The 27,878-nt window shown below is 38.6% G+C and overlaps 2 protein-coding genes across 4 annotated transcripts in view; one reads left to right on the top strand and one right to left on the bottom strand.

The window, feature by feature from the left end:
• Window positions 1–14,438, bottom strand: part of CCKAR (cholecystokinin A receptor) — a 26,330-nt gene extending 11,892 nt beyond the window's left edge. The window contains exons 1-2 of one of the 3 annotated variants that reach the window (XM_017804939.1): window positions 820–921; window positions 441–738 (exon numbers count right to left, since the gene is read on the bottom strand). The gene's annotated coding sequence lies outside the window, so the exon portion shown is untranslated. Of the gene's footprint in view, window positions 1–440; window positions 739–819; window positions 922–14,342 lie in introns of those variants that run through there. The other 2 variants (XM_017804949.1, XM_017804947.1) reach the window with 2 other exon arrangements.
• Window positions 14,439–14,480: 42 nt separating this feature from the next.
• Window positions 14,481–27,878, top strand: part of TBC1D19 (TBC1 domain family member 19) — a 46,669-nt gene continuing 33,271 nt past the window's right edge. Inside the window, exons 1-4 of the mRNA XM_017804926.1 lie at window positions 14,481–14,616; window positions 24,404–24,476; window positions 25,235–25,280; window positions 27,070–27,145. Of these exons, the coding sequence (XP_017660415.1) occupies window positions 14,518–14,616; window positions 24,404–24,476; window positions 25,235–25,280; window positions 27,070–27,145 (294 nt within the window). The 5' untranslated portion in view covers window positions 14,481–14,517. The remainder of the gene's footprint in view (window positions 14,617–24,403; window positions 24,477–25,234; window positions 25,281–27,069; window positions 27,146–27,878) is intronic.

The raw sequence follows: 27,878 nt of genomic DNA, 5'->3' as shown, positions 1-27,878 counted from the left end.
ACCTTCATAACGTTAAGATCAAATAGATTTCCACTTTTCCGCAGAATTAGATAAAGAGATGTTAGTTTCACAACACCAACTAAGTCATTAAGAGACTGGCTGTGCAGTTGGCAGGGAGGAAATAGAGAAAGTCAGATGACGAGTGAATTGGTACCAGTATGTTCAAAGCCAGGGTTTTAATTTAAGATTCCAAAGTTTGTGTATCTTACTATGTACAGACAGAAACTACTTTCTGTTTCATGACATTTCACCTAACATCTACATCTACCTAACATCTACCTTTTTAGAGGAGTACCAGTTTCTATTTATTATCTCTTCACGATAAATATCTTTAAGGCAATACTACTGTTATAGGTTATAAACCAGAGAGAGGAATTTTTTCTTTCCCTGCTTCCCTGTAAGAGAAATAGGGAAGGGGGAAGGGAGGTAATAAGCCTTACAAAGGAATTAGCTCCAGACTGCATTCCTCGGTGATGGACCATCAGAGAGGCTGGGGAGAGAGGGGGGGCTGGCTCTGTTCTGAGGGGAGAGGGGCAGACGGCAGAGCTCGCTCTCGCTGGGATGGAGACAGGGACTGTATCCAGGCATTTCTGGAGGAAAAGCCTGGGAGCCAGTTTTTTTTCTGGTTCTTTCATCCTGGTGAGGCCTGACCACCGGCCCTGCGCCGCCACTGCCTCGTGACTCCCGCCGGGACCTACTGGTTGTTTTTCTTCTTTTCATCGGAGAGGTCTGTGCTTGCTGGGAGAAGAGGGGAGAGCCTTGGAACACCGTCATCTGGGAACAGTGAGTCCTGTTGGGGGGTGAACTGCTTTCCCTTACCGCTTCTTTCCATTGGGGGAAGGGTCCCCCATCTTCTTTTCGGCTCCTCCCACGACCCGAGACCAATCCCCCAGGCCCCTCCCCGCGGGGTGACCGCCAGTGATCCAACAGCGCCCCCTGCAGGCCCTGCACCTCCAGCGATCCAACAGCGCCCCCTGCAGGCCACGATTAGGACTGCGCTAAAGGACAGAGAAGTATTCATTCAGACCTTTTTTTTTTCCCCCTAGGACTACTGTCTAGTTTTTTGTGTTCTGTTACTGTTTTTCCAACATACATATTTTTTTTTTATAAAGGGTTGTTGTTTCTTCTGTTTTTTCCACACTTCCTCGATTAAAGCCCCTTAATTTTGAATTTAAAATTACTGAGAGAGAGGAGTGTGGTCTATCTTATATCTCATCCTCTTTAGCAAACATTCCAGTCTCCTCAGACTGAGACAACTACCAAAATTTATTCACTGACATCTGAGTTCCCAAGGTTCATGTAATAGTTGTCTTAAGGGAACCCAAGCTATGGGAAGCAAGAAAAGCATTGTCTCTATTAGACAAATACTGAAAATTTCACTTACATAAGAATTAATTTAATCATCAACAGTAGTTCTTGAAAGCTTCAGTTTCTTATAGGAAACATTAACTTTCTATGAGCAGTCATCTAGAATGGCATAAATTTGTACAAATCTACACAAGAAATGGAACATACAATTTTATTATATTTTGATAAATTCTCTGTTATTCAGTAGCTGAAGAGGGGCACATAACCTTGCTTTTTACAGGGTAACTCACTGGCTAAATATCTTCTCAACAACTGAATTATGAATATGAATTTTAGTTATTTGAGACAATTCAAATCAGGAAGTGGGGATAAAGAGCAAAAATTTTAGAAGGTATTACAAAATGTTTCTCCTTTAGAAGACCTTTCTACCATTACTACTGGTAAAACATAGACAGCTACTTTTCTCTATAAACTCTTACCAGCAAACCCCAAAAGGAAACAACACTTCCTCCTTCAAAACAGTTAACCCAAGTAGCACTTTGATCTAATAAAAAAGGCAAAAGACTGTGTGATGGCTAGAGTTTTGTTGTTTTCCCATTGTTCTGATTTTGCATGGAAGGGTACTCAGACAGCAAGATGACAGGTTGCCTCCTTCAAGCTGTGGGACCTATATAATGAAAGTAAGATTTTAAATTAGGCTCATGGCCTGCATTTTATTGTAATCAATTATGTACTTTATTGTTTGACTATTGTTCTTTTACTGCAACAATCTCCAGGCCAGTTTTTTTGTATAAATGGACCTCTGCTAGCTGACAGGGTGGACTAATCATTGCACCCAATAAGATGAGGTACAGGGAGACCTTCAGGACTGAAGACAATTTACTCCAGCTGAAGTTCTGTTCTAGGACTTAATTTCTGGAACATTCATCTTTATTTGTAAATTAGCTAAATTCTCTTTGCACTTTGGACTTCTTTGGTGGGTATAATGCTGACCAATAACTAGATGTAGAAAGCTGTCAGTTATAATTTTTTGAGAAACTGAGAGAGGTGAGTCAAGTCCATAGTGATAACAAATACTCTTATTTATTTCAATTGTGCTAAGCTGTTCTGGAAGTATTTGATAGTGATTTCAAAACATTATGCAAATATTGAAGCGCTGAAAATAATAATTTCCAGAGTTTCAGCACAGATGGGCTGTTAAATGATACTATTGTTGGCCTTACTTGCCACGCTTTTGTCTATATAATTCTTAAGAAAACACATTCTGAGGAACAATTGCCATAGTTAGTTTGGTCTATTTGCCCATGTTTATATAACATTACATTGTGCAGGGAGTTAATGTGACTGAAAGTATGTATGTTTTAAATTAATTTTTATTGTTTAGTCTTTGCTTACGTTACAAAACTGTTTTAAATCTGCCAAGAAGACTCAACTCTCAAAAGATAGGAGAAACAAAAGTCGAAGGACAAATTCTGCTCTGAATTCTCTACACTCACTTTTTGATAGAGCCAGACTCAGTTAGGCTGCTATGGTGTCCCCAGTTATCCGGGGCTTATAAATCAAACATATCAGAAGTTGGATATTTGGCATGTAATCCCTGTATATAGAAAAATTACATTATACACTCTTGATTTTGCTTTAACAAACATTTGAAAATTTGCAGCTAATCTGGATGATCTCTTAATCGTATCTGTGTGTGTGTGCCTGAAGTCAGTCTCTCCCATTTGCAATTTCATGCATACTGGTTTGGCCCTTTCTGTAATCAACTGCACTGCTGCTAAGTGTGCTTTGTACAGACAAAGCAGTGCAGAACAGTCACAGATCATACACAAATTGTGGCTACTTCTTGGATTATTGTCCCTTCTTGGACACCTACCCAATGTTCTCCTTTCAGTCTAATGCATTCATTTTGCAATCCTGCGACATGAGAAAAATGAATAAATTGAAGCAGAAATATTATTTTGCATGAGATAATGATAAAAGATCAGTAAAAATTTGTATTTTGTTTTTGTAAGCTTTGCTTACTTAAATTGCTGGGGCAAGTAAAGGGTTTTTTAAATATTTTAAGTTATATGCCATTGAAATGCTCCCAGATCCTACTTTAACTCACTCTGGTTTTAAACTCGGCAGTACTTGAAGTATAATCTTGCTCAAATCATAATCTAACAGTGATCTTATCTCTTTAATTTTAATTTACATTTCAATTGGAAAGCCAGAAGTGTCCGCTGCAATTTTATACTTTGTAAAGACAGACCTCCCCAAAGTTTTCACTTAATTCTCAATGACTGCTCATGAAAGTTGTTATTAGAAGTCAAATGGGAATGCTCTGGCAAAATAAAAAGTAACACACTATTTATTTAATTTGCTGTTCAACTGAGTCATTTCATACCAGAATATCTCTTTCACAAGACCTTACATAGAGAAGGCTGGAAATTTAAAGTTGGATTCTGTGGAAAATTTTCAAATAAATTCTAAAAAATCAGATCTGATATAAATTGCTAAATAAATCTTCATTTTCTTTTTCAAGAGGAGTAGATGGCAGGACATACACAATATTATTCAACCTAAAATGACAAGAGACTTTTGTTCTTCTGGTCTGATGTGTGTTACTACATATCCAAGGCCTTACAGATTTAATGCTGTTTGAGAAGAAACTGGCAGTATAAATTGATATGTTTTTATGAAATCCATCTTACTTATCAAGAAGGCAGTAGATTTAATTTCCCTTAATAGAACAGGGGAATGAGAAACAAAACAGTATTATTCCTTGCTTACGCTTTTTCTGTCATCCTGACATGGTGGCTCATTTAGTTAGTGACATGACAACAACTTCTTTCCTTCTGTTTCTTCTTCTGTGCATCCTCATGAGTGCTTCTTTACCTATTGCCATCCTATTTGTGTGTAGTTTTCTCCTCTTTTAAGCCAACTTAACTAAAACTGTGAATTTGCAAATGGTACCTCAAGTACAGAGTGTTCACCCATTAGGCCACGCAACTGAGCTGGGATCATTACCTTCAACAGTAGTGTTATATCCAGTTCTAAGGAGGAAATAAATGGTTAAGTCTCAAAGATTTGTGCCTCTTGGATAAAGTTATGAAAGCTAGTAGTATCATACTGTGCAAGGATATTATTTTAAAAAATAATATTTTAAATTTTTAAAAAAGGATATTAACTCATATCACAGTTAAATTTCACTGAAAGTTAAAACCATTGCATGGCTGTGGATATTTGGGGATTTTGGTGTCCTAAATCACTGCACAATGCTGCCAAAATAGGGTGAATATTTGATTATGAAATACATATCCATATATACATTTTGTCCTCCAAATTCTGTACCAAACCTGCTCTATAGCTATTTTAAGTCTTTCATATTCCCATTCATATTCTTGTTGCAAATCTTCACAGTTATATTTAGGAAAGAAAAAATTTAGCTACATATTAAAAGCAGCTTCCTTCAAAGACTCGATGTCATGAAGCTGAATCGGGGAGGTTTACCCGGGGAGGATACCAGGAAAAGGTTTTTCACCCAGAGGGTGGTTAGGCACTGGAACAGGCTCCCCAGGGAAGTGGTCACAGCACCAAGCCTGACAGAGTTCAGGAAGTGTTTGGACAATACTCTCGGGCACATGGTGTGACTCTTGGGGTGTCTTGCATAGGGCCAGGAGTTGGACTCAATGATCCTGATGGGTCCCTTCCAGCTCAGGATATTCTATGATTCTGTGATGATCTCCTGCTATTATTTTCCTGTATGTCAATATATATGTGGAGGGTATAGGCTTATGTGTCACATCTTTGATCTAAACATTTATTATGCTGCTTTTATCATTAGCCTAATTTTGCCAAAATGAAAAGCCCTTCCACTGTAGAACAAATCCAATGAGGTATTTTAATTCTGTATTTTGGGGTGACACTACACACTACCCAGCAGAAATTTACCCTGCTCTACTCTCTATGAGTGCAAGCCTCAATGCAGTTTCAGACAAAACCTAGGAAATTTTTATCCACACTAACTACCAGAGTATATCCATATATTTATTTAAGCTGGGAGCTCCCCTTAGCCCATCTGCTCTGGGAAATATGTCCTTTGGTAAACAGTGGGTAGGAATGTCGGCCACAGGGGTCCTTCCTATGAAGAACAAAAGTGATCAATGATAAATTACATTGCTACGTGACTGCTTACTCATATTAATGACTCATAGTTTCTGCTAGGCTGTACACTTTTTGGTTTATCAGCTTCGTAACTTGTCTCCTCACTTTCTTTTTTGCAACGAATACAAATTATTCCAACCCTTCCTGAGCCCTTTAGCACTACGACCTTTGTGAATGTTTTCTAATATTCTTTCTGGGAACATGTTGCAACATTGTAAGATTCAACCCTGTACCCTGTTAATTAACAAAGTAATACAATTTTTTATGTACTACCACTGTCCTTTTTTTGATTTAGCAAATTTGTTGTGCATTTCAAAGACTTCTTTACAGAGCTCTAAATGGTGATGCAAAACACAAAACATAACTGCATTTGTATATTTAAATTTTTTGCTTTCAGTGTGCAGAGCTTCATCCGAAATCAAATAATCTGGGTTTGTCTGTGCTCCCTAGAGCTGTGCATAACATTTTCATGCAATTTTTCCTTTAAGCAGATGCGTATATTAATTTGTATGTTTTGGTTCAGTGAAAGCAGGGTAGCCTGATACTCAATGGCTCTGAATCCAGCTTTCAGAGCTGTGCTTTACATATGTGTGTTCTTCCATCTTACTGTTCCACTCTTTCTCAGGTGAATTCTTGAGCATGCTGTTATGATGAACTTATTCCCACAGCAAAAACTTGATCATTTAGTTGTGTTTTATATAAGCACAACAATTCTTGTAACAGGCAGTATTAGTAGTCAATGTTTCAGATCATTTCTGCAATAATATATTCCTATATGTAAACAGAGAAATGGCATTTAGAAATTAGGGCTCAGTTTTACATTTTGACTTAATCTCTTTTGAACTACTACAGGACAACTGTATTATACTCAACATAGGATTCTTTAGGCCCCCACCATAGCATGAGATCTATCAGAAAAGACTCTATTCCATAGTTGGTGATGATAAATGATAATTATTCAGTGCCCAGTGCTCCCTTTTGATGATGTAAGGTATTTGTCCATGCAGGGAAAGGGAAGCACCATCAGTGGAGACAAAACTGTAAAAAACTTATGAAGGTTCTGCTTGCTATGTTCAGTTCATTCAGCATTTCCTTTTTGTGGCACTTCCAGCCATCTTTCCAACAGAGCAGATATCAAGTTAAGGAAGCAAAAATCAAGGTAAAGGATATTTGAAAAGTCTTCGTAATGGAAGTAAAAATCTTCATGACCCAAATTAGAGTACTCCTTTGAACAGTTAGGGTAGCTGGTTAACCATAACCACCAGGAAAGAATTACATAAACCCTATAGGAGTTTGTTTCTAGTTCCTCTTAGTTTATTCTTCCCTTTTGAATCTTCTATTTGAAAATGTTTCAAACAAGGAAACCAAACAACCTACTAACACTTCACATAAAAAACCCAAACCAAACCAAACCAAAATATCAAACCCCCCCCCTCAAACCAAACCAAACCAAACCAAAAACAAACAAAAAGAGAAAGGATTAATGCACTTTAATTGTCAGCAAATCTTAATCAGAAGAGTAAAAGGTACCCAGAGATCCTTGTTCTGCCACTGAAGTTTATAGTTCTACTTCTTAAAGATTAAGGAGAAGGCAGCTATGAACTAGACACTAAACAGTCTATCCAAGGCGGCCTGCTGATTGTTGAAGACTTGCAACACACACTGATATGACTCTGTAACAAATTGTATATAATTCAGGCAGTGAACTAAAGCATAACAGACTACCTTAAAACATTTATTACATTTTCCACAGAAGACAAATTTCCCTACTGCAATAAGTAGCATATAGCATCAAGAAGCTCCTTCAGTGGAGTAATGCTCAACGTTGTATAACAAATAAATATAAAATCAGAGGTTTTGATATTTTTAAATAGTAGCAATAAAACATCACCACACATATTTTTTTTAGATATTTTCACAGAATCATAGATAGGCTTGAGTAAAAAGGGACCTTAAAGATAATCTAGTTCCAACCCCTGCTCCAAGGGCAGGGATGCCACCCACTCGATCAGACTGCTTCTATTTTTAAAAAGGGAATACTTCTCGTGACAGCGAAAACCCAAGTTCTGCTTGGTATTTAGATCACACAGACTGGAGTCAATAGGTTTGAAAAGAACACAGAATCCCACCCTAGCATATCCACATACTGATAGACTCTGACCTGGAGATGTTAACTAAGAATCTACTGAGACAGCTCTTTTTAGTGCATTTCTTGCTTACAGACCAATTGGTTAAAGTTTGCAAAAACCTTAAAAGAAGTAGCTGAGTAAGCTATAAAATACATACCATGCATGAAGTGCATAAACTACTCAGTATATAAACTGCATTTGTGATTCAGCATGTGTTTCTCTTCAATGTGTATCTAGATCGAAAGACTCCATTTGTGTTTTAAGTCCAAGAAATCCTACATCTGTATAATTATATCTTAATACATGGTAAGTGTACACATAGGATTTTACAAACTAGAAGATACAGAATGTTACTGCTAAAAGCCGTGTCACTTGACTAATAATAAAACACATGAAAAATGGACAAAATCTAATAACACTAGAAAAACTTGTACGTTACTTTTGTTACATATCTGATAACTCACAGTTCCTGCTGTGACTCAGCAATGCTATTAAAAAGTACCAGTAATAGATATTATGACCTGAGTTACATGATCATCTCCAGGGAGGCTTATACCTATCTAAAGCTAAGGTCTGGTAGGAAATTACCTAAAATCAAGAACCTGAAGCAACGTGAAACCCCTAAAACTAGACTGATAATCCTGGACATCATTGGTAGTCAGAGTCTAGCTCTAAAAATTAAATCATGTATTAGATAAAATACATTACTTCTCATGAACAACTGTCTGCAATAAAAGATGTTTTCTGCCCTGATAACTAAGCTTCCTACATTCTTCAGACTCCATCAGTGTTATTGGGGAAAAAAAAAAATTCTCATTACTCCACAGGAAGAGATTATTTTAAATAAAGTATTGGAACTTTTTAAAATATACACCATCACTTTTTGGGCAGCAATTTGAATAAAGCTTGAAAGTGATGAGGGTGAGTCACTGACAGAACTTTCTATTTGTCACACCTCTTTGTTATCAGCTCCAAACAATATATCATGGTTCTGACTGCACAGGGAAAACAGTGGATGTTATGAAGGGGAGTTTGCAGGGTTGCCCCATAACTGAGATTAAAGTTTAATATATATTTCTCTAATATAAAAAGTGAGCACATTGAATAAAAGACTGAATATGATGTTCTCTTAAAGAATCTGCTAGGATGAGAAATTCAGGGAGCAGCTGTTGGAACCTGACACTTCAGTGCACAGGTGAAGTTCTGCTAATGGTTTGAGACTGATGATTAGGGGTTATGGGTTTCAAACCCTCAAAAATTAAAATGGTTCCAAGTAGAGAAAGAAGAAATGAAAGTTTGAACAGGAATAGCACTTCAGAAAAAAACCACAAACCAACAACACAAAAATCCAGTTTACCTGAGAGGGGATAAAAATGCCGTGCCTGAAGAAAGGCAAATTTGGAGGGGTTTGGGGGTAGGGAGGATGTGTGTGGGTTTTGTTTAAATTTGTTGTTTTTTTCCTCTAATATCTTATCCTTTTGTTTCAGCAGAAAATAGAAAGTTGTTGGGCTGGGAGCATTTTTGTTTTGTTTTGGCTTTTTTTGTTTTGTTTTTAAACATGGGTTTCTGTAGCACTTGGCTAATCTGGACACAGCCATCCTTACACCTGACGCCAACTGCCATTAGGGTTTGCACATGCTGCCATCCTCCTGGGACTGTCTCATGCAGCACAAGAAAAAGGGAATAACTTGGAAATCTACACAGTATTTATGATACATTATCAGGGTGAATGCAATGTGCAGGTCCCCGTCGATAGCATTAACCCCCCTAGCAGTCAGGGTGCCCAGGAAAGGGTGGCTCACCTACTGTAATAAGTCCCTAAAATTGCATTGCTGAGTCCAATTCTGCACTATACCTCCTTCCCTTACCCTGCTCTGAGTGCATGAAGACACCCATCCTCAGCACAGGTAAAGGGACAGTCTCCTCCCTCCAATCCCTCCCCACCCCTGCTCCCCCAGCAGAGAAAGCAGCCCTAAGAGGAGACTTCATGACTCGGCATTTCTAGCAGCAAGAGGATGAAAGGTGAAGGTGGGATCAGGGCAGCGTGAGTGCTGTGAATTGCTTAGGGGTTGAGTGTCTTGTGAGTAGCTGACTGGAAGTGCTAGGATTTTGTTGACTGCTGGGAATTTGTGATTGGGACTGCTGGGATTTTTGTTGACTTCCCTCACCCATTACTCTGTCATCCGAAGCCACTGCCTCCTTTGGTGATACCTACAGACAGCCCTCTTTCTTATTAGTTCAACTAACATATTGCATGGGAAAAGCCAAGCCAACTGACTGTAATTTTTACTTTCCATTACCAAATTCTTGATGCTTTCCAGACCTGCAGTGGTAGATTAATAAAAGACACTTGGGATACCAGTATGAGGTACAGCTAAGTGCTGTAACTTGACATAAAACACACTAAACAAAGATATAACACTGTAGAGCACTGCATCTGCAAATGGAGGAGCAATACAATGCAGAAGAGAATTGGTGTTCAAGGGTGTAAGACTGAGAAGGAAGGACCAACAACCCAAAACAGAAAAGCAATTACACCAACACCAGGTGTCTTGATAAAACCTCTGGTATGCAGTACTGGACATCATAAAACCACTCTATGCTGACTGTACTGCAATTGCTTATTTGCAATTCAATCACAACAAAAAAGCAGTAATTATCAAAAACTTATCACAGGAACCAAATTAAACCAGTCATGTGATACCACGGGGACAGGCTAAAGAGTTGTTTGGGATTTCTGCCAATGCCTGTTATTTAAGTGATACTTTTTAACAATGACCCCTTTTTTTTCCTGCTGGCATGCAGTAAGTTCCTTGTAAGGAAACAAAAAAGATGCACTCACTTAAGTATGCAGTCTTAACTGGATATGGTAAGGATACACAAGAAGCTGTTAACAGTCCTCAGTGAGATTCTGTAAAGATTATCTCTTTATATTGCCTTACTTTTCAGCTTTGATTGGCATTTACAAGAACTAAGTTTTCCTATCCGTATTGGAGATGTAACTGACCAAAGAGAAACCCAATTCATAGGAGGAAGGAAACCAGACTGGAAATAGCCTAGAAAAACAAGGAATGAAGAGTGACAGATGTGCACCTGCAGGAGGTAACAAAGGCAGACTTGGAGCAGAGGTAGTCATCTGCAGCTGACATTAGCTTTTTCTCCTGTTTTCTTGACCTACAGAGATAAGGATGGCTTTTGCAGACCTGCAAAGTCTTTTCCATTGCACACGAAATTCACCGGATGTATCATTTCCCCATATTCCCCAGAGGCAGGGGAACTCACACTCCTAATCAGCAAGGTGTTATGGCTTTGTCCCACTCCACAACCTCCCATCTGGCCAAATGTGGTGCCAGCAGACCACAGCATGGAAAACAGCCAGACACTGTGTTGTGCTACCAGCAGGAATGTACCAGACCTCTGAGTCCTCACATATTAAACAGTCCTGATAACTAACACACTTGCTAAACACCATGTAAGACTGCCATCATTGTGGAAGTCTACAGGTTTTCACAAAAACTGGAAAGGAATATGCTGCTGAGGACTATGCCAGACAAAGAGGGAGGGCTTCCTTTTACACTTGCAGCTGCAATGTAAAAGGCCTGGACTTCAGGCACTAACCTGTAGAGCTTAGCGTCATGCCTTGGTTTTCTGCATGTGCTTGTCTTAGCAGGTAAAGTTCCCAAACAAACAAGTGATCCTCCTCATATTTTTTTTTCAAACAACAAACAAAACAAAACAAAAAAAAAATATGAGGAGCGCTACTGTCTCCATGGGAACATTTTGCAGAATTTTTTTATGATCTAGCACAGAAATCTATTACACCTCATATGCTTATTCAGTTGGGAATGTAGACAAAAGTTTCATTAACTCTCAATACACGGAGAAAAAAAATGTGCTTGCCGTTGCCCCTAACTTCATACATGCATGTAAGAGCAGAACTGACAGAAAACTTGATGTAAATCAGAATAGATATTCAAGGCATTGGTAGACAATTGGGCACTTGATTTCCCCACGCTATCCCTGAATTGAGAAGCGAGCTCTCCTCAATATTTTTATTAGCATAAGTGACATTTTCAGGTTTGTGTACAGTTCATTAAAGAACTTTTTACCTCTGATCTTCTATTACTATTCTTCTTTAAACTTCATTTTATCCAGAAATGCTGACAGATAAGTCAGAACAGGTTGTAGATAGATAAGTTCAGGTGCATTTTTATATCCGTTATATCTAGTTGTTTTTTTCTATCAACAAAGCTGATGACAACTATCATTTCCTCATCTCTGTCGCTCACAACAGTGAAGAAGTTGCACCTGATGTTTCTGAACCTTGAAACATTCTTTGTTTTACAGAGGGCATCCTCAGAACTGAAAATGGGTACTGATGCTTGGCTTTGGAGGACAATGATCAGCTTTTCCATGTTACCTCCTCTCTTATCTTATTTATCAATTGTTCTGGGACTTTAAAAATTAGTATTTTGACTTAGTAAATCAGTTTATTAAGTAAGAGTTTGTTTACATGGTTCTGTTACTGATGCACATAGGAATAGATTTTCCCAGAAGAACTAAGCAGATGAAATTTCCTTCCATTTACAACACCCAGTGAGGTGTACATAGTGCCGCACATCATGGCTAGGCTTTGTGAACGAAGATTTAGGAAGGCTCTATCCACGTTTGTTACAAGCACACTGGTGGCTAATGAGGCCAATACGAGATAGACAAATCCGATTGCAAAAGGCACAGCAGAAAGACTCCTTAGGTGGTATATTCTGCAAGGCACGATTCTTTCTGCATTGTCTTTTCTCCTAGAGAGAGATCCTGCGTGCGTTCTCAAAGGAAACAGCAGCGTTACAGATGGCATGTCTCCAGGCCTCCCGATTGGAGGCCAGAGTAGACCAGTTATGTTGATCAGTATGGCTGAGGCTGAGATGTTGTTTCAGGGAGTCCTTGTATCTTTTCTTCTGGGCACCTCTCATGCGGCAGCTGGTGGCAAGTTCACCATAAAGCAAGATCTTAGGGAGGCGGTGGTCCTTCATCCTTGAGACGTGTCCTGCCCATCGCAGCTGTGTTCTCAGCAACATGGCCTCAATACTTGTGACTGCTGCTTGTTCTAGAACAGACATATTAGTCACATAATCTGACCAGTGGATGCAGCTGCTCTGCTTAAATGAAGGCTGTGTTGGCTCCTGGTATTGAGCCTGAATTAATGTCTCACCATGCTGAGCAGACAAGGGTAAAATATTTAAGAGGGGAACAAAATTTTACCCCAATACAGGCTGACTTGTACTCCTCAAGAAGCACACAGAAAGGAGCCTTGGGACTGAATTTGCTGCTCACACCATCTGGATGTGATACTTCAGGGCCCAAAAAGCAGCTTTTTAAATTGTCTCTCAAGTTTTAATGATATGAATCCTGTTACCTCACACTAGTGCAAAGCCACTTAAACCACAGCTAAAGATGTTTTTAAGCTTCTCTTTCTGACTGGGTTTGAAGCCCATGCACTGTAAACTCCAGCTGAGAAGCAATTTGAGAAGATGCTGCCTTGCAGCTTTTGATTGCAGCAGCTCAGCTGAGGTGCAACAGCTGACTGTAAAGGAAAGTTTAGTCCTTTCCACAGCAAGGGCAGACAGGTTAATAGAGCCGTAAGTACTGATGATTATGTCACTTGTTGTGGAGACAGACCTGGAATGCTCCTAACTGGTTACATGATGCTGGAGCAGGCTTGGAGGAGGCAAGGATGATGACACTTTTCTCTGAAGGTTCCGCTGGGGGAAGGGCAGGGCTGGCAGCCCAGGTGTGTTTGGATGTCTCCAACACCAGTGTGGCCGAAGAGCCAGACCCACACATAGGCTTTCCTCACGCTCACTTCTAGTGATGATACATTATAAATGTTTACTTAGGAAAAGGAACAAACATGTGAGATTGTCAGGAGAGCTTGAGGCAAGCCTTATCCAACCCAGTGTGTGCACAGCTCGTGGGCTGGAGAAAGCCTGCCAGGTGCCGGGGCAGAGGTGGTGTAGAATCCCAAAAGATATGGGGCTAACGTGTATGTCTTGAACACCGATAGCCGATGGCTGTAGAGCCAACCAAGCACTGTTGGGACTAACAGACAAAGATTGTTGGTACCAACACGCCGTGAGAAAGAAGAGGTTGTGACTGGAGAAGGGGGCCATGCAGAAGTAGGGCAGGACTTTTCTGGGACAAATGTCCTTGTTGTAGTTCCTGGAGATAAGCACAACAAAGTACAGCACAAGTGAAGGAATGAAGCCAAGAAGTGGGCATGGACTGTGGGGGGGTGGGGGGGATCAAGGCCACCAAAGACCCCCAAAGCACTCCAACCATTTTCAGAAAGGCCTGAAAGAATGGATGATAACTAATTCATATAGAAAGCAAGAAATCTGTGTTCAGGGTAGCGAAACCTGTCCATAAGCAGGTATCCCCCCAAGCCTAGGTGGCACCCATGGACATCCCAGCAGCTGAATCAAGACACTGGAACAGGAGTGATGATCTTTCTTTTCCTTCCTTTCTTCCCTTCCTTCCTTTCCTTCCCTTTTCTCCCTCTTTCTCTCTCCCTCTCCTCCTCTTTAATTTATCTCTTCCTTTCTTTATTCCCTTTCATCCTACCTCTTTATCCAAAACCCACTGCCGTGTGCAGGTCAGAGACTAACACATCAATTTCCAGTAATTTACTAATAAAACTTTCTGATTCTTTGCGGACCCTCTGACTTCTGCCCTTCCTTTCGACCACCAGCATTTACAAACCTTGCGTTTTTCCTTCCCCTTAACGGTGACACGTCGTCGTCGGGGAACCTTTCAGCGCGGCGCCGCTTCCCGTCCGGCCGCGGCCGCGGGAGCGCGCCCGCCGCCGCCGTTGCCGGGTAACGGGCGGTGCGGCGGTGAAGGCGGCCCGACCGGGCCGGGCGGGGCGGGGGCCGCGATGCTGGACCCGGACCGTGGGCTGTCCCTCACCATCGCCAGGGTCGTGCAGCGCCTGCAGGGCTCCAGCCTCCACTCACAGCTGGAGCGACAGGCCCGGGTGAGCCCCGACCTGCCGCTGGGCCCCCGCGTTCGCCTCCCTTTCGCGCTCCCCCTCCCCGGCGCTTTGTTCCCGGCTGTCGCCCCCGGCCCGGCCCGTGTGGCCTCCTCCGGGGGCGGGGGGCCCGGGGGCTCCCGGCACCTCTCCCCTCCTCCTCTCCCTCCCTCTTTCCCACCCCGGTGGGGCCGAGTGGTGTGTTTGGCTTCTGGAGCCGTGTTTGCAGTGTCTCCCCTTGGGACCGAAGGATTTCGCAGGGAATATGAAGACTATCCCTCTGAAATCTCACTGCTTCAAATATAGGTCCTGAAACGAATTGCTTTTTTAATCTTCCGTTTGGAAAGCTTTAAATGCCGTCTCCCCACCCCCCGCTCCCCTAGTGCCCCTGAGGAAATGAGGATTAGGTGAAAGGAAGTGAAAACAAAAAACACGCATGAAAGTACATTTTATTAGCCGAGAAAACAGTTGCCTTTTTTTTTTTTTTGTATTTAGTAGCTTATCTGCACTTGAAACAAGATTTTCATATTTCAGCTGAATTTAATTTAGGATGTTTCAGATTAAAATTGCATCAGTTTTCATAATCATAATAACATAGTCGTGGAGGTATAGTAATTATTGTGCATTATTGAAATACGTTGGGTTGGGTTCTGTAAAATCTTGTGGGTTGCTTTTTTTTTTTTTTTTGGGTAAACATTGCTTAAACTTGTACCCTTTTTTTTTATCTGCCTTAGTTTTTTTGTGTTTTTAAATGAAACATGATTTTCCTCTTTGAATGTCCCTAAAGCTTTCCAGAGCAAGTGACATCACTGCGTGCCTTTTGTGTCTTTTGTTTTGTATTTAAATTTGCTGATTTGGTCCCTAAATGCTTTTATAAATGTATGTCTGCTTTGCTCCTGTTGGCTGTGCTCTCTAAGTATGTAAGCAAGCAAATGTGTGTGACCTGAGGGGGTCCGGAATTACAGAGGAGTTTAGAGGTTGGGTTCTGCTGAATGTTGGGGAATTCAGCATCCCAAGTAGCCTGACATGAGGAGTGGAGAGGCAAGTTCAAGACCTTGTCCTCAGTACAGGCAGTGAACAAGGCTCTCTTTTAACAACTCTGCTAATGCTTAAATAAAACCTGTTTGTACTCAGCTCTGCACACATTCTTTTATCCTTGACCTGGCTTCACTGTCATTTGATACTTGGCGAGTTTGTTTTGAGACTGGGAGAAGCTTGGTGTAGTCAGGACTTGGTGGGGTGTTTAAGTGCTGCTGGTGGGTGACTGTTTTATAGAGCCATTTTGGGCACTGGGGACCTGGGCGGTGCCTTTCCATGGTGGTGGGTGGTGTCTGAAAGGGCAATGAAGTGCCTAAATCCCTCCCCGACTCGATAGCTTCTCAATTTACTCAATACAAGTAGAACCTGTGCATAATCAAAGCGTAAAGGTAACCTATAAAATAAATAAAACACAGTGTAATGGCCACAGTCAAACCTGTCATGGGAGCTTTGCAGAGCACTGTTTTACAAATGTCTTGTAAAGAAGAAAAAAAAAGTATTTATATAATTCAGAAGATCATTCCAGTCACATGAAGTGCTAAGGGGAAAGAAAATAAACAGGGCAACAAATATTCAAGTTGATTCTTAAGAGCAGGTGTTTAAAGAGTTTGTAATAGAAGATTAAATCATAGCTATAGTTCAGTTTAGTGATCTGAAAGACTGGAAAGTTTATGTATGCATCAACTAGGGGATTTCTCAAATGAATTTCCTTTTGGATCTTGTAGTTTAAATCAGGAGGGCCAAAAATACACTGTGTTTACCAGGAATGTTCTGTATGTTCTCCCTGATACAGACTTTTTTTATAATGACTTTGCATGCATTTATGTTTGTTCATGTACAGAAGACTTGTTTTATTTACAATGCTTGGATGGTCGTATTATTGCTGTTCTGTGCAGGTGCAAAGGCCGTATCAGTGGGTCCCTTCTCTCCTGTCCCTCCCTTTGCAGCTGTACAGAATTAGGAAGGTTTCTGAATTTTGCCTCACTCTGCATTAAACTAATGCTTGATTTCCCCCCCATTACCCAGGGTATTTCTGAAGTTGCATTGTCAAATATGAAACCTTTGCTATTGCTGTGCATCACACCTGAACTCTGGCTTATTGATAGGGTGTGATGGGGTTTTTTGTCTGCTGGTTAACAATGCTTGGTCTGCACCAGTTGCAGTTTTGATCTCTGGGTGGTCCCTTTCTAGGCAATTTTAAGCTGTTTCAGGATTCACATACTGTATTTTGAAAAGTCTTTTGAAGCACTGCATCAGAACAAAACTTACTTCTTTTGGATCTTTATACTGCAGTTATATTTTACAAATATAATTCTTCATCTGTTAGTGTAGAAAATGACATTGCTGGTATTTGTTCCTCAAAAATATTTACCATCTTTGAAAACATGAGTCATGACGGATCATAAGATCTGTTATAATATTGTCTGAAATTTTGAGAGGTCATGTACTCTTCACGAGCAGTATTTTAACTATTGACAAAAAATGTTTTGTATGTTTTGTAAACAACATCTTTGTAAACATCTCTTCTTCTATTGTCTAGGAAGGAGAGCTTGAAATGAACAGTTTCATTCACGAGTTAATAAAATTTTGAGGGAAAACATAATATCTCACACATCATTTGTGAGAGGTGATAGAGTAGCCCTGTGGTTATGAACTGATCACACCAGTTCTGTGCTTGACTGTCACTGGGAGCCTGAGCTTGTGTCAGGGGCTGTGATACACAATCTCTTTGAAATAACTTTGGCCTGGGCACCAAATGATTTGCTGTCATGGCTTTACCTCGGGGGATACCAAGATAATCACATTTTTGTCCCAAGGAATGAAGTAGAGTCATATGCTTGTGAGTGATGATTTGGTAAAAAAAATGTTAGGTTGATTTTTGTAGGTTGAGTTTTGGGATATTGATAATGTAGTTAATACAGAGAGATTAATGTAGGAAAGAATGTTAATGTGCCTTTGGAATTTCTTCTGTGTGTTTGAAAGGAAAGAAGAACCAAGAGCCAAAATATTAGATAGTAAATTTTCAACAGGTAGAATTGTGGCTGGGGTTAGTGGGGTAAGGGCGGAGAAATCTCATCTCGGTTTCTCAGGCACAATGTCACTGTGCAAGGTTGTAACCAAATTTGCTTTTGTCTTAATTTTTCTCCTCTCTTTCTGGATTGTAATTGTTTTTAAGTAAGAATTAAAGGGGGTTAGAAAACTGAGACATGCACATCTTCAGTGACAAAATGCAGTTTGAAAACAAATTATTTTGTGTAATCTTGCTAGAATTTTGTTTTAGGGAGTATCTGTACCATTGAACTGACAGTAAAAATGGAACAGCTCAGAAGCATGAAAAAAGTGCTACATTTTTAGTACATTTTCATCTGCAAACAATTCAGGAACTTTGTCTTTCATCATGTTTGAAGGAAGCTGGGCTTTATTAATCAGTTAATTAATTTTTGTCCCACACAAACCTGTAGTAAAAATCAGTCTGACTTGGAGTTGTCCAGAAACTCTAGTGGCCAAGGGCAAACAAGTTACAAAAGACCTCAACAAAAGCAACCAACCAAAAACAGCGTCAGAAGTTTATTCCTAAAGAGCTTTTCTAAAACAGGAGGTGACAATAAAATGAAAGCTAAAGGTTCTAAATTATGTTTAAATTGAAGGTGAAAAACTCACAGTGCAGGGAGTGTCTCTTGGCATTGTCTGTTTTGATGTTCTCAGTTCTGTTTTATGTAGGTGTGTCAGTAGTGGGACAACTTGATGGAGAACTTGCAGAACAGCTCAGTAAGGGCTGTCAAAGTGGGCTAAAAGTGGCAGTGTAAGCATAAGAATGAGCCCTGACACCCCATCCTACCCTACTGTAGCAATTAAGTTTGGGAGCGAGAATAGATTTTAGGAGGTACCTGAAGGTATGAAGAGGGTGTGTAGAGGAGATGTCATGGTCAGAATTGTTGTCCTGAGGAAAGGACTCTGCCATCATTCTTTGAGCAGACCTGTGATAGAACCAGAAAGGTTTAAAGACAGTGTTAATCTAAGTGAGAGCTAAGGGTCTTCACAAGACTTCAGATGGGGCAAAAGAGAAGAAGAGCTTGCTTTGGGAGCACAAGGACCGTTGTCGCTGGAGTAGTGCCCAGCTGTGTGCTTCTGAAGGGAGTACAGGTAAACAGATTAGTTTATCTGGAGTGAATGGTTTGCAAGGTATCTGATGATACTATTTTCATTACATTTTTCTCCGACAGTTAAAAAAAAAGAAATTTATACCAATACCAGCTTAAATAAAAGATCAAATTAAGGAGGAGAATGTTTCTGTTCCATGTAGCATTTATTTAATAAAAATTAGCAAAGAAATGTGTAGCCTCATGAGTCATCATATATAATTAATGGTTCATTTTCATGCTTTGTATTTAGCAAAGGACTTATTATGCCCTCCTGACAGACCTTGTACTTTGTTTTAAATGGTTCAGCAGTAACATTTGCAGTACAGAGAATTTTAAATGGAATGTAGTTGACTCTGTGTTGAACAGGAGTTCAAAAGCAGTGCAAGCTTGATTGGCAGAGTATTACTTTTTTAGTAATGTGGATTCTATTTTTTACCTTGTGTATTTTATTTTCAGTAATAATTTTATATTCAAATAAAACCTAGAAAATTTAAATAAACATCAAAATTACAATGTTAAAACATACCCTGCATATCTTGTAGCACAGCCTAACATTTGAAGCTGTTTGTGCCTCTATGAGGCTATTTCACCTGCCAGGCTATTTTTACTTGTATAAGAAAGTTAAGGATACTTCTTCCCTTGGTATAATTACTGTAGAAATTTTGAAGGGTTGGAAAATTGTTGATGTAATCCAGGTTTTACACTTACTGAAATTTGTTTAGTTAGGCTCAGAATGATTATTCTTTCTGTTACAGAAATATATAAACGAAAACCAAAATCCCTCCCTTAAAGTTACAGGATTTTAAATTTTTAGGGAGTGTTTATGTTAAAATTGTTGTGGTTGTACCTGAAGTGGTTTTTACCAAGTCAGCTTAATCCTGATAAAGTTCAGTTATGGCAGAATGGAGGAAATAAGGAAATAAGGAAAGGAAATAAGGAAATAAGGAAATAAGGAAAGGTGAATATTTATTAGCTTTCATTGAATTTACTTTTGCTAAAGTTAGGCTTTATTTGGGGATTATGCTTTATTGTAATTTGGGAAATAATAGTAATAAAAGCAAAAAACATTGTGCCCTTGTGCAAATTCATAATGAACAGTAATAAATGCTTTGAGAGGGTACATGCTTATCTAAACCAAAAAGGCTTTGAAGAGAAATTATAGTGGATAGCCTGTAAAAATATTTAGATTGTGTAAAGTTATTTGCAGAACTGTTTGCAGCAGGATAAAAATATGTGTTCACCTGATGCAGTTCCACATTTCAGTCTAGTTGGATCACTTCTCTGCAGTGTTTATTCTTGTTGAGAAAAGAAATAGTTTAACACAGGAGCTATGCTGGAACACTTTGTTCTGTCAAGCCTCCTCTTTGTATTATGTTGCTGATCCTCTAGCTATTTTCCTTTAGTTTTTTGAGTGCTGTGGTTGATGGATCTGTTTCTTGCATGATCATTGCTGCTCCAGTCATGATGCCATTTCCAAATTTAGATGCTAATTTGCAGATAGGTTGATCTCTGTGTTCAGTTGTTGTATGAATCAATTTACTGTGCCCACCAACTTTTTTATCCTGGTGCTGCCCTATCCTATTGCTTGCTTTCAGCCTCATCAATGTTGAGTGTCTGGATTTTTTTCCATCTTGGCATCCAGACACAGAGAGTTTATGTTTAGATTATCATTTGTGATGGTTGACTGCCTAGATCTCAGCAGGATACCTTGCCAAAATCGAAGGCAAAGATATACACAAAAGATTGCTAGTGGCACCTTAGTCATCAGAAAGTATGGCAAAATTTTGAAAGTCCCAAAACTATCCTGCTGTTCTGTACAGGTGAAGAACAGAGGGTACAAGAAGTGCTGTAATGAGAGCTTGTTTTATGAAGGAAGGTCTAACAATCAGTTGCTTCTTGATTTGCAAGACCATAGACACTCAACACCTGGACTCCAGTGCCCTATCATAAGATTATGCACAATGCTAGTTTTATGGGAAAAGAAACTGTTAGGCATTAACATTTATTAAAAATAATTCGTTATTTCTTGCTGAAATATGCTACATTAGTCTCTGTTTCCTTTCAGGGCTCTGTGTTGGCCTGACTCAGCCTCTGAATATTGTGACGTTTTTCCCTGGTCTGGCTGCCACCCTTTGCCTTCGTGGATTGTTCCCCTATATTGCTCACTGTCTGTTACCCTGCTTGTGATAGATAGTCTCCTTGTAGTACCAGATATTATTTTTCTTCTAGAAGTAAGATACTCTTTCATCAAGATGTGTGTATTGAAATTGGAGTCTACTGGGTGTGTACTGCATTTTGATCATGCAGGAAATGAATTCAGTTCATCAGTACAAATCTCATCGAGGTGGGGTTTTTTTCCCAATAAACCCTAGCCAGGCATTTTTATCTTGTAAAATTGTAGTAATGCTTTTTTTATAAATAAAGTTTTGTCAACGTATTTTTCATTCTACCAAAAACTTATAGTGAATGAAAATGCAAACGAGACTTAGGCAGAATGTTGTACCAAGCAGTTTAAAACAAACCAACCCTAGCTAAAATATAAACACCTAAATGTGTTTTGCAACCTAGTACAACATCGTATAAGTTAGATCACTGTGTCCAAAGGAAAAATAAAATTATGTGGGAGACCTGGTCTAGTAATTTTGGAACATTAGCTCTTCTAAGTCTCCTCTATTCCTCACTTTAGTTCCCATAAACACCCATATAAATTTTAAAGAGGCACCATGCTGTTAAGTTACAGCAAAGCAGTTCTGAAAGATTACCTTTCACTTTCCAAAATGGATATTTTCCCTGGTTATGTCTTATAGAGGCAGGGTATGTTCTTCTGTGTGAGAGCTGGCTGCAGCCACTAGCTGGACTGTCTGCTGGATTCTCACCTTTCAGCTGTCTAATTTCTGATTTGAAAACTGATCAGTTTGCCCCAGTCCAGAGGGCAGTGACTCCCTAAGAGTTTCTATGGCTCTCTTGCTCTGCTTAGCACTTAGGAATGTATTGATGGTAATACAGTAGTAAACTAAAGGGAAAGTGTAAATGGGAGGAGGCTTTGGCAATTAAATCCTGAATTGACAAGAGTGGAGACAGAAGTGCCTCTATAATTTGGTGTCTTATATGAAATTATAAAATTATAATTTTCATGTCTTATATGAAAATTTGTCTCAGTAGGGCATTTTTCAGCCAAAGGAAGAAAATTACACCAGAGAGAGGCTAAAGATAGAAGTTTTGATAAATTAAAGATAAGTCTAAGAATATTTGCTGCAGCTGCAGAGGGCTAGGAATAATGAAATAGAAGTTGACTGAATAAATGGCCACAGAGGGGTGAAGGTAACTGGTGGAGGTTGATGCACTAATGTAATCCTTGGAAAAAGTTTTCCCCGAAGTGCTGTCCTGCTTCTCTTTTGACTGCCATCCTGCTGCATGCAAGAGGATCACTGTTTTTTTTGTTTTGCATCTGGGGAACAGGCTGTGTTGGTAACAGCAATTTACAGGAAAGACCTCTGTTCTTTTGGCCTGACAGGGAAAGCTGGAAGTAGTCTGTAGACTGAACTCCTTTATCCCCTCTAATGCAATATACTGCATCAATTTCCAGAATTTCCAGGAATCTGCAAAAAACCCACTGAGAGTTGTCAATTGGACTGTCAGACCTTCCTTAATAAGATAAGAGCTCACACGTGTGAACAGCAGAGAATTAAAATACTATTCTGATAGCACTTCTGTCATGTCTCACACTGTTTACAGTGTCAAAACAACCCACCTTTTAGTAGATTGTACAGAAGCTTTTTTGTGTGTAATTCATCACATGTCAATGAGTTTTATTTGTGAGGGGCTTTTTACATATCTAAAAAGCATATGTACCAGGTCTGACAGGTAAACACCCATGGACCTTGAGATTAAAATTAGCTATATTTAACCCAGAAGACAAAGTTGAATATTTACAGAAGGGTGCACAAAAACTTCCAAGGAACAGTACTGCAGAATCAGCCCAGCTTGATGCATGTTATTTTATTTAAAATTCCTATAGGAAAAGTACAAACCCACTGCCTAGCAGCAGGAGGAATCCTTTATAAAATACTCCTTGAGGCTGTTGCTTAAAAGGATATTGTTTGAGCTGCCCAAGAACTCCAATGAAAATCTTAGTTTCCCTGATATTAGCAGTGATCCTTTGCCAGCTTTTACCATTGTGCTGAATGGAGTATATGTTTGTCATTTGACATGAGAGTTTATGTATAATTCACCAGACCTCAAAAAGCATGCTTACAGTCTTTTTGCTATTGCAGTCAATAAACCAAATATAAAAGCCTTCCTTACCTGTACTGGCAAGGGGACTTGAAATAAGAGCAGAAGTACTGGTGTCAGTACTGTCAGTCTTGGAGTTATTGGCCATTCCTCTTCTCAACTAGGGAAAATTCATGTAGACTGACTTTTCCAACAAGCTCTGCAGCACAGAAACACCCTTTTCCATGTATAAATTGTAAGGCAAATTATAGGATTGTGGAGTTTTAGTTGTGTGTGATGGACCTAAAGCATGCTGTGCAGTCAGCACTGCTGTTAGGGCTGGCAAACTGCACAAGCTGGTGAAAGGTTATTTTTAATAGCAGTATAACTTACTGCAGTCGAATCAGTAGCTGATAGGCCTACAGCATATTGTTGAGTAGCTTCTGGTAAGAGATGTCTCACATTTCTATGTAGATGATATGACCATATGCTTCTAACATGTGCCTTGAGCTGTCATGGCAGTGGAGTAAGTTGCACACAGATCTCCTGGTGTTATTTTCAGGTTGGCAGCCAGTGTTGCTATTCTTTTTTCTAAACCTCTAGCTTTATTATCTGATGTTAATCAGCTATTGCCACAGTCCATACTCAGAAAAATATGTATTTGTAGTCACTTCACAGAAACTTCCGAGTTTCTGCCTGTTGTCCTTCTGTACCTTTATGGTGTGTTTGTTTTCTCCTCTTGGTCTAGCTGTAGAAGAGGGAGATGCTATAGCAGCTGGTCCTGCTATTGCTGGAAAATCTGCAGCACCATCTGTGTGGTAGTGTCATGGTATGGTTATAAAGCTGGTTGGTGCCTAATTGTCTGTGTGGAGTGCATTTCATTACAAGAGGTTGTATATACCCAGTAGTCACAGCTGCAGTGGGAAATGTTCGGTGCACAGTTGGCTTTTTTGGTCTGAAAATGACATTTATTGTCTGAAAGAGGTGAACTGTGGGAGGTTAAGTGCAAAATTATAGAATGTTTTCAGTTTGATTCTTTCAGGTAAAATACACTGAGTGGCTAGTTTTTTACAAGTGTATGTGTGTATTTATGACCATTTCTGCTAAGTGTGTGGGGTACTTGCTGAGAATATTAAATGTATATGTCACTGCATACTCGTGCTCCCTTCTCTCCTTCCCAACATACAGCTTTTAGCACTGATGGAAAAGACAAAGACATTGAGTGAGAAAAAAGTTGACTGATTTTTTTTTTGGCTGCAATTACCATTGCTCAAAGAAGCAGTTTACTTTGTGTGTAACCTTAAGCATGTATGTGTCCTACTTCATAACTTAAATCATGCAATTTACTTTCTCTTTAGTGCTTGATGCTTATTTATTTGTTCATTTATTTTTCATATTAGGTTAGCCTACACAAACCAGAAATTAAGTTGGAATCACTAAAAGAAGATATTAAGGATTTTCTAAAGACGTCAGGTTTGTAATACTTCATTGATACATTTGTGAACAATATAGATCTATGTAAGCACCTATATGTCATAAGAGATGAATATAGTCCTTAGTGCAGCTTGATGTCTTGTCACTGACAGGAGCCAGAAGCAGACATTCAGTGATTGCAGATTATTAAACTAGATAGAGAAAATTAAAAGGGAAAATGTTCTTGGATTCCATCAGCATTTTGGAAAACATACTATGCAAAGAAATGCTTTTATAATTTTATAAGATAGTGGAAATTTTTTTAAAGTTCTGAGTGATACGAGAGTTCAGTCACTTCTGAAAATGGAAATTAATCTTCATGGAGGTATTCTTGAAAATTTTACCTTCATTAAATTTCCTGTTTGCACTGGAAGTTGTAGGCTATGTAACTATAATGTAAAGATTTTATGATAAGTGATTTTAAATTTATAATCACCAGGAACACTGCTTCTGTTAATATTAATAGATGTTTTAATAAAATGACGTCTTTGAAAAAATAGGATGTAATTTTTTAACCAAAACTATGTTGTAATTATTTGAATAGCAGATGGAAATAAAGGATATTCAGTCTTTACACAGGTTTCAACTTGTAGTTTTCCTATCTGAATTGGACTAAGATTTCTTCATCTCTTCCTATCTGTCTGGTAGGTAGACAGGAACAGACAGAAAACTCCAGTGACTGCAAAGCAACCTCTGATTCATGTTCTGTTAGTATTAATTCCTGAAATTGTCTTCTGGTTATTTTTTTATTTTAACAGGTTGGGAAAAGAAGCTTCAGAATGCTGTTTATAGTGAACTCAACGTGTGAGTTTATTTAGTATTTTTATTTAATGAGCTCTACTCCCATGATTTACTTTTGATTCATTTGTATATGTAGGTGTATAAAGTGTTACTATAATCTGCAAGATCTGTCATACCAACAGTACCTGCTTCATTTCTGTTTTTAAAGTGTCATTATTTCTTTTTCATCCTAGTGAAAATATTGGACTCAAGTACATTTTAAAGAATGAGTGAAACAAATATCACCAAATCACCAATTTTTTTAGTTACTTTAGTATTTTCTTTGTTGCTTTATTTCCAAAGGTTCCAACAGTCATAATATAATTCTTGTGTAGATGAGGTAGTTGCTACAAATGAGTTTTAATTATTTTCAGATGTTTATTACAGCATTGCACATAGTGGTTGTATTGTTATTTTTAAAATTCTTTAAGATATTGGATCTCTAGGCTTACTAGTGTGTACAGTGTTCATCATGCTTGAGATATGGTTATAAACACACCAAAATTGGTCAAGTTTCCTTTTTATTATTGTTCATCAAACTTTGGATTAGACTTTTGGGAAGCATAAGTTGCCTTTACATTCTGACACAGTGGAAAGCTGAATTTCATAACAGATATAGCCTTAAATGCAACTATAAAATAGGAAATGTGTATGGAAATCTATTTGTGCTAATTTAAATAAGCTTATTAGAGTTACCAGTTTGGCACAATGTATCTTAGTAGTAGCTGGGACTTGATTCAGCCAAATGCTTCTGTCTGTCAGTAAGGATTCGTCTTCATCATATCTTTCCAGGGAGAAATATTTACCCATCTCTATGGCTAACGCTGATACTTTCTTTGAGTTCATGGAAATAAGCAGCAAAATAAGGAAATTAGCACTGGAAAATTGAAATTAAATAAGAATACCAGGATTTCATGAGCACTGTGGAAAAGACAAGAAACAGCATTGCTGAAATCTGTTAGTATTGATTCCATTTTACACATAGGGACAGGGTAGTCCAGAACTCATTCGCAGCAAGTAAAAGAATGACCTTATCAGTTAAGAACGGGGAGAAATTTGGGGAGGGTTTCCCAAAAACATATGATAGGAACTGACTGAATACATCTAAACAAATGAAAATTCAGGTTAACTATTAGAGAAGCTATATGTAAATTTTGTTTCCTGAAAGACATTTTAGATATTTAAAACTAAGCTGGATAAAATGTTTGGCAATAACACATTGGAAATAATCTGCACTACTGGAGATAAATTAGTGTTTGGCTTGGTTTTTTATTTTTGGTCCAGATCTAACATTTTGGCATAATGCAGTTTATGAGTGAACACTCAACTTTGCTTGGATCAACACCTCAAAGTTCTAATTGCTCTAATTGATGTACATGCTCACTATTGATTTTTAAGGGATATCTTCCAAAAAAATACATTGTCTCTTGAAAAAATGTAATGCCCTGGAGAGTGAGAGTTCCAGGGAATCATAAAGATTATATGATGTGAAGAGAATACACCTTTAAAATACCTGATTTGTAAATGTAATTATTCGATTTTGTTTTACAAATATGTGAAATTATAAGAGATTCTTTTTAATATAAGAAAAACTCATGTTGAAATGTTATTCTTACATATTGTTATATTATTTGTATCCATAGAATGGATGAGGAAAAAATAGTTCTAAAAATAATTTTTAGTTTTGATCGACATACACTGTGTTTTTACTAGTGCTCTCATGAAAGAAGTTTGTGTTTAGGTTTACAAATACAGGATTAATTAAGCAAAATACTAAATCTTAACATTGAAGGTATACTGTATTTTCTTTAAGGTTTCCTCTGCCCTGTCATCCTGCAGCACCGCCTGAGCATATTAAAGAACCTTTAGCCTATATGAGGAAAGCACAGGTTGGTGGTTATCAGTTTTATCATTCACATCAGATCTTTAATTAGATTATTTGAGATTTACTCTGTAGAATGTATTTATACAATTTCTAGGTTCTGTACTTTAGGAAAAGGACAGATTTGTAATTGCATCAAAGTAATACTATATATGTGACACTTTACATATATAAAAACCTGCTCAAGTAATTCTCCAGCTGTGAAAGAAGTATGATATAGTGGCAAGTGGTTGAAAAATCCAGAATAGAGATGATGTGACTGTGTCAAAGAGGAGAATTTGGTTTTATTGAGAAGAAGAAAAAGGGAAGCTATAGGTCATTTCACTTGGGGCTACAAAAATATTTTTTTGAAGAGACACATCGCAGTGAAAGATAACAGGCTGCAGAGACAGTGAGATCTTCAGAAAGAAGAGATGTATTTAGGACTTAAAAATGTGAAAGGAAGATGAAAAATATAGAGCTAAGGAGCTTATAGTGTATTGAAGGAGAATAAGAGAAACTGAACTATAAAGATTAAATGAGGATTTTTGGTGTCAGAAAAAAATATATTTGCTTCATTGGTTTTAATTTTTTGCCAGTATATGCCATTTGAAAAAAAAAAAGAAAAATCCATATAAAAATGTAAAAGCAAAAAAAGCTTCAAGAATATGATCTGACCAAAACATATGAGATAGGATAAAAGTGTAGTTAACTCAGCCGTGCCTAGAAATACATTGTAGTATTGTTTTACAAGGTATTCA

This window comes from Lepidothrix coronata, unplaced genomic scaffold, assembly GCF_001604755.1.
Source record: "Lepidothrix coronata isolate B3197 unplaced genomic scaffold, Lepidothrix_coronata-1.0 Scaffold0, whole genome shotgun sequence".
Lineage (NCBI taxonomy): Eukaryota > Metazoa > Chordata > Aves > Passeriformes > Pipridae > Lepidothrix > Lepidothrix coronata.
Note: the sequence above shows the minus strand (reverse complement) of the source record. Positions and strands in the feature narration are given on the sequence as shown.